We start from the raw sequence: 7,738 nt of genomic DNA on the forward strand, positions 1-7,738 counted from the left end.
ATTTAAGAGTTTGACTATCCCTCTGGTATATTTTCTTTCTCTTTTATCATGTTTGTAAAAGTTTAATTATTCAAAAAGACCAAGGTTCTACTTTCTGTATCGACGGCTTAGCGTTACGTTCCAAATATTTTGTTAAAAGTTCGTTTCCATTTTATCTTTGTACCCTTTCAATTCGAGTACCACTAGTATGTATTAGTTTTCCTAATCCTGTGTATTGTAAACAATTTGACATCTAAAATAGTCATTTAAAACACCAGGGTTATAATTTGATACGCTAGTATTTCGAATAATTCATACTTTTGCAAACAATAAAAATTGCCACATAAATATTATTCGTTTCGACAGTAAAGTGCTGTCATCTGGGCTGGAGACATCCTCGGTGAAAAAACGTCCATCAACAGTGGCATTGACCCAGTGGTGTAATCTTGCTTTACTTTATGTCATGAGAATATGTCTAAACATAAAATGCATAAAATATTGTACGTTGATTTGATAGTACCTTCATATTTTTAGTTTGAATACCCCAAACAAAATATGTATCAAAAAGTAAAATTTCGAACTAATAGGCCTAGGACACATTTTAATCTTTTTTTTTTTTTGCTTTAGTTTGGAACGATAGAGACTGTTTTGAGTGCGTTGACAGATGAATTTCCTAAATTATTTAGGAGAAGAAAGGTCTTGTTAACAGGCGTAATCTGCCTAATCGAGTTTATACTTGGAATTCCATTGGTTATGCAGGTAAATATACAAATAGAATAGACGTATTGTATTTAGCTTCGTCCTAGGATCTTTTATTGATACTTTTCTCCTGTTATTTATACAAAATACTTCAATCATTGTTTCCCCTATCCACAAAGAATAAGATATTATTTCGTCATTCATGTATAAATATTTAAAAGTTTGAACGCAAAACCTTAAGGGATTTCAGCAGCAAACAAACTAGCCATCTAGACTGGTTTCCTGTGATTGTGGATGGGAACAGGGCGATAGTTGTAACAATTACATATAGCAATCCAAAATTCAATAAACACAATAATGTGCACACTTGTGTTAATAATTTCTGTATTCATAGGGAGGAATGTATGTTCTGCAAATAGTAGATTGGTACTGTGCTATATTTTCTGTGATGACAGTCTGTATTTTGGAAACCATCATTATCGGATGGATTTATGGTGAGTAAACAAGCTATAAGAACTCGCTGTTTTAGAAATACCAGTTTATGTTCTTTTTATATGTACATTTAGTTGTTTGCTTACAATAAATGTATGTCGTGTAAAAATGTGTCCTAAACTACAATGACTGTCATGTTTACTAATGATAGAAGTATATGCACAACACAAAAAAAAAAGATTATACAAAAATGCTTTGATTAATAAATGTACTATTTTGTCTTCGTAACAAATATGTGATAATTATAAAGTCATTTATTAGACATTCTGCTACAATATTTCGAGATATGTAATACCAACTGACATCATCGTTATGGGGACATATATAAATAGCTGTTATCAAATTTAAAGTTCCAAGCCAAAGAGTATTTCTAAATTAGTTTGCAAATTCCATACCGACAATTAAAATGGTATTTTGAATATCGTGCATAAGACTTTTACTCTGTCGATTCAATGGTCGTGCTCCGTTTAAGGTATTTATGGTTTTCTCCCGGCTTTGTGTGTAATATCTTCTCAATTTGTCCTTGACATTAAACATAGGAAAACTACTAAATATATGTGAGAAACACGCTAATGTATACTGAACCAATAACAAATTACACTTATATATATATATATATATATATATATACATTGAAGGCGCCAACAGATTTTACGAAGATATCGAACTAATGATAGGACGAAAGCCTTGTATTTGGTGGAGTATATGTTGGAAATTCATAACACCCGTTATTTTAGTGGTATGTTGCCTAACACTTTATAATCCATCAAATTAAAGTACTTTGTAATTTAAATGTAAATTTAGTTTCTGTTTACGTAGTCCACTCTTATATTCACAAATGTGATTGCAACGTTCGAATCGTCAATTTTCTCTGTCTGAGCCTTCACATATACTTTCTGTCTAATCACATGACTTTCTTCTGTAACAAGTTAATCAGGAATGAGTAAAGATTTACACTTCTTAAGTTTGAGGGTAAATTCACCATTGGTTAACTAATACAATACACCACGGTCACTTGCATAACATTGGTACGAGAGCATATCTCGAATTCTTAATACGAATATTTAACTAACATCTGAGAGGCCTAGGGTTGCATGATAAATAAAAAATGATAATTAAGTTTCCCAATATCTCCTGGTGTAAAAATTGAACACTAAATCTGTTTTGGCTCAATTGTTAGAAAAATGGTTTTGAAGTATTCATTTTCACTTATAGAGTTGTATATCAACAATATAAATTGACAGATCGATAGAAAGTGTGATTTTGAATGTTTTTATAGGTTTACAATAAAAACATGACAATATTCATATTTTGTCCAGATAAAACGTCATACAACACGTAAATATCAAATAGAAATCTTCGAGCCTACAAAAAAAGTGCGGGAAACTGAGAACTTGCGTGTATTTTCTAAGATTGAGTGTAAAAACTCTACAAAACGACCATCTGTTTGGAACAAAATTCTAATTTGATTTAAAACTTGTTGAACTATAAAACAAATATTAAATCAATAAAAAATGAAAAAAGGCACACATCAAATTTAAATAAAGTACTACCATTTTTTTTTTTTATCATTTGAACCGATTGATATGAATTTTTCAGATGATGCTTGTATTTAACATGACACAGATAACACCGGTCTCTTATGGTACATATCAATATCCACAATGGGCGATAGCTGTAGGGTGGATTATCGGGATGATATCAGTAATACCTATTCCAATATACATGGTTGTAGACCTATGGGATGCAAATGGCACATTATTACAGGTAATCCCGATAGTTTATGAATGCATTCTTTTAAAATTGTGTTTTAGAATTTTGTTATAGCCTAGTCATCAAAGCTCCCTGATACATGTTAGTTCGGGTTATGGTCTATTTTTTATGGATAATACAGAGATAATTGTTTGTACTATTAAACAGAGTATGGGCAAATTAATAACATTGAAAATATTCATTGTACATGTATCGATATCTATATTGTAATAAATACAGAGCACTTCAAGGTTATTGAACATTAATACTGATGTTTGGTAAGGTCTGCGATGATCTTTCAAAAATAACGCCGTTCGTTCTTTTATTATATTTACAGTCTTATATCATAGCCAACATTAATCAGCTATTGCGTTATGTTTAATAAATGATATACGATGGGGTTCTAGGGAGCTTTGATATGTATTGAGCAATACAAACATGTTTTTGTGAATATTGTGACTTTTTGAAACGCTTGTTATTGAACTAGATTATTTCCATAAATGTGCTGACAGAAGATTTTTGTTTGCGTGTATTTGTTCAAGATCTTTCCATTTTGAATTTTGTGCGGAGTTCAATAGTTTTATGAGTTTACGTTTTGATACGTTTGAATTAATATAGTTAAAATGGACGCATTATTTAGTGAATTCTTATAAGCAAATGAACTTGCCTACGTTAAATATTTTCTTTCGCTCTTTATGACTATATAATATGTACATGATCTATTCCAGATTGTTTGGAAAACTTTAATAAATAAAAGAAATCTGGCAGTACCTTAGTTTTCGTGCTGTTTTTCTTTCATTCGTTCTTTTTACTTTTTTATTTTATGGTCGCTGATGTGTCTTTTGTAGACGAAACTAGAGCCTGGCTTATATATGTATTGCAATATTTTTAGCAATTATTTCCATGTAATAAAACAAAACAAATGCGTCTTACGTTCTAATGTTACTTAACATGTTATAGAATTTGATCTGACATAAAAACATTAAATTCGTATATTGTTGATGTTTTGTGTTGATGTTGAAATTTACTGGTATTTACTAACATACGATTTATTGTTCATAAATCATCATATGTTTACATGGACTTTTTATTTTTGTAGAGACTCAAACAACGATTAAAACCAGCTCCTAACTATGGACCAAATATGGACACAGTGTATGATAAATCTTGGCAAACAAAGGACAACTTTTCTCCCCATTATACCACACATTCAACTGAAAATCAAACTATGTTGTAAAATATGTGTTTATGCATATAACATGTATTTTATTGATTTTGTTAGCAGTAGCGCTTTTATTAAATTGATGTTTGATGAAATCATAGTGGTTTGTCCCAGTAGTTTCAAGATTTAACATATTGTCCACGGTAAACGAACTTATGTTTCCGCATTACCAAAATGTTTTATGACTTATAAAATAATAAGGAAATAAGGCAAAGAAGTGTATATGAAACCAATTTTGGCGCGTTAAGAGATGACATTTATCCGAAGTTGAGCTAAACGCAAACAATTTGATAATACCTCTTTTTGTTTTAACACTTGCAACGTGAACCTTTATTTAAAAAAGAATGATTTCCACTCCTTTGCAAAAATATGCAGGATCTGCTCACCATTTATAAACACCTTCTATCAGTTTTTGGTGGGGTTCGTAGTACCCAGTCTTTATGTTTCAATGTTGTGTTTATGTACTAGTATTGTTGTACTATTGTTTGTACATGTTGTATACGTTGGTCTTTTTCATTTTGTTACCAAGGCGTTGGCTGTGGCAGAAAAAATACATTTGTTTCATTTTACTCAACTCTTATGCTACGGTCTTCTTCAAACAACATTAAAGCGAATTGTTGACACAACAGATCACATCAGAAACTTACTGTGTTCTTATTTCTACAGACAAAAATTATCATTATGATTTCAATTTGTATACATTCTAATCTTTTTCTTTAAAAAAGCAATAATTTCTACATTATCAAGCTGTGAAGCCCTCGGAAATTTGGATTTGTGTTATCCCCTCTTTTTATTTATTTAATACGGATGTTAAAATTAAAACACCACCCGGATAAAGGAGATACACATTTAATACTATTAATACAGTATTTTAATGTAAACCGTGTCGCATTAAGGTGTATTGGAGTGAGGTTTTTAATAGATATTAATAAATTGTAATTTAATGAATCAAATCATGAACATTGCTTAACCGGTCAGAAAGCATTAAAAAGGTGAAGAACGGAACAGTCTTTTTTTTAAATTGGATTGCTTATACACATGGTAAGGCTGTTTACTACATATTAAGCATTTAACAAATTAAATGTAATGTAAAAAAAAAATATTCTGTATCTTATTAACATTTACATTAATATAGGAAAATCTTTATATTTGGGACGTAACTCTATTCTAAACACTATGTATAACCTAACATTTTTAAAATTATTTGTAATGAGACAATTTATATTGAGCAACAGTGAATAATATGAAACTGAATTTGCCACTGTAGCATAATTATGCTCCGATATATATTATATATTGAGACAGCAAAACAATTTTATCTGTTGCAAAACAGCGAGAAGGTACACAGATGTAGGGAACCCTGTTAGTCTCATCCAAATACAATCAAACAGAATGTGACAGTTGTTAAACACAGCGCTAAATGGTATATGAAGTGTGGTATATAGCAATGTATAGTTCGTATGCAATATTTACACAAGGGCATGTACTCGATTCAATAATATACAAACAATCATGGACATCTACAGTTTTATGAATAAAAGTGTCACAAACAGAAAAGGATTTGATCATGTAACTAGGTTAAGTGTGTGCTTGCAACCACATACACACACGCACACACACATAATAAACATATCGACTAATCCGCACGCACTCTAAAAAACACCATTTACGTAGAAAATAATAAGTTGCAAATTTAACAAAATCTGTTAAAATATTAAAAACCAATTGTTCAGAGAACCATTGATGGTCTTTCCACCAGTAAGGATTTTTTTTATATGAAAATATTAGAATTCAGTTTTAACTGTCAATTTTATCGTCAAATGACAGCTTATTGGACGCTGATTCCAATCAAAAGATCCTAGGCCTCTATCACTTATGGTTTTCCAGTTACAAATTTATTTCACTTATTTCAATACAAAAGGGGAAATTACTCTCATATGGGGTCTTCGTAAAGCTTCGGTCAAAATAAAACCTAACATCCTGAGGATATAACGAGCAATTTGGAAAAATAAATTTGTCGGTTTCTTTTACGGTTGCGGAGGAGATCTGATATCAAAAAACAGTGTTTGTGGAGGTAACTCTTACAAAGAAAAGTGTTCGGTTAAACAGGGTGAGTTTCAAAAGCGTATAGACTGTATGATATCATAAACAGAAAAACTAAGCAACATATTTTGAAACATTTTTACACCGCAAAAAAGAAATTAGGCGGAAGAAAAAAAAAATAATCAGAAGAAATTCAATAGGTCTTTCCACACGGAAAGGTGGAAAGACCTAATTAATTGAATTTTATACTGCAACTCGGTGTGTTTATTTCCTAAATATGTGAACACAGCTTTTTTTTTTGTGCAATCTCAAATGCATCATTGGACTCTTTTTTTCAATCACAGATTCATTAAGAGATGATAATACGTGTGACATTTGTGAAACGATTTGAAAAGCTATCAATGTATCAATGTAGGTTGATAGCTTTTCAAATCTTCTTTATTATTATTAGGCTGATTTCATGCCGGAACTTCTTAGGAAGAAAGATAAGAAGTTAGCAATATCCTTTAATTCTACTTTCCGCTATATAGATGATGTTCTTTCACCAAATAATTCCAAATTTGGTGCCTATGTGTAACGCATCTATCCCATCGAGCTAGAGATAAAGGATACTACAGATACAGTTAAGTCGGCCTTATATCTTGATTTACATCTAGAAATTGACAATGAGGGTCGGTTGAAAACAAAACTTTACGACAAAAGAGATGATTATGCTTTCCAATTGTGAACTTTTCATTTCTAAGTAGCAACATTTCAGCAGCACCTACATACGGGGTATATATCTCCCATTCGATACGATATACCCGTACTTGCATTTCCTATCATGATTTTCTTGGCAGAGGGTTGCTGCTCACAAGGAAGCTATTAAACCAAGAGTTCCAAATGGTGAAGTTAAAATCATCCCTTCGTAAATTTTACGGACGCCATCACGAGTTGGTTATGGAATAACCGTTTCACAAATGATATCTGATATGTTCCTTACGTCGTAACTACAATCCCATCCCCTTTCATGAATGCGACCTACCGAATAAGACTATTTACTGGATTTGTTATCACATAAGCAACACGACGGGTGTCGCATGTGGAGCAGTATCTGCTTACCATTCCGGAGCACCTGAGTTCACCCCTAGTTGGTGGGGTTCGTGTTGTTTATTCTTTAGTTTTCTATGTTATGTCGTGTGTGCTGTTGTTTGTTTGTCTTTTTCATTTTTAGCCATGGCGCTGTCAGTTTGTTTTAGGTTTAAACTCAAAGTTTATGAATACGGATTAAACAGTAGGCTCGGTATATTAAATATTCAAAACTACGGAATTTACTACTAGATATATGATAAAGAGAAATAATATTGTTACAAACCCCACAGCATAATCTTTGTAATTTTCATCGAATGTTTTTTTAGTAAATCTTAACTTAAAGTCTAGCGGTCTTTAGCCGTCACGTTATTTGTGTATTTTTTCATCTCCCATGGTATTTGTTTCTGGTATTTGTTAGGAAATACCTCGTCACATAGACTTCCTTAATGAAAATTACATCGGCAGAGTAACGAAAGCCGA

At 31.6% G+C, this 7,738-nt stretch overlaps 1 protein-coding gene across 4 annotated transcripts in view; it reads left to right on the forward strand.

Moving 5' to 3' along the window:
• The window catches only part of LOC139485732 (sodium- and chloride-dependent glycine transporter 2-like), a 60,128-nt gene extending 55,889 nt beyond the window's left edge, over positions 1 to 4,239 (forward strand). For all 4 annotated transcript variants that reach the window (XM_071270381.1, XM_071270379.1, XM_071270380.1 and 1 more), the window contains 5 exons: positions 607 to 738; positions 1,073 to 1,172; positions 1,809 to 1,909; positions 2,770 to 2,937; positions 4,022 to 4,239. In XM_071270381.1, the coding sequence (XP_071126482.1) occupies positions 607 to 738; positions 1,073 to 1,172; positions 1,809 to 1,909; positions 2,770 to 2,937; positions 4,022 to 4,159 (639 nt within the window). In that variant the 3' untranslated portion in view covers positions 4,160 to 4,239. The remainder of the gene's footprint in view (positions 1 to 606; positions 739 to 1,072; positions 1,173 to 1,808; positions 1,910 to 2,769; positions 2,938 to 4,021) is intronic.
• Positions 4,240 to 7,738: the final 3,499 nt, after the last annotated feature.

This window comes from Mytilus edulis, chromosome 8, assembly GCF_963676685.1.
Source record: "Mytilus edulis chromosome 8, xbMytEdul2.2, whole genome shotgun sequence".
NCBI classification, from domain to species: domain Eukaryota; kingdom Metazoa; phylum Mollusca; class Bivalvia; order Mytilida; family Mytilidae; genus Mytilus; species Mytilus edulis.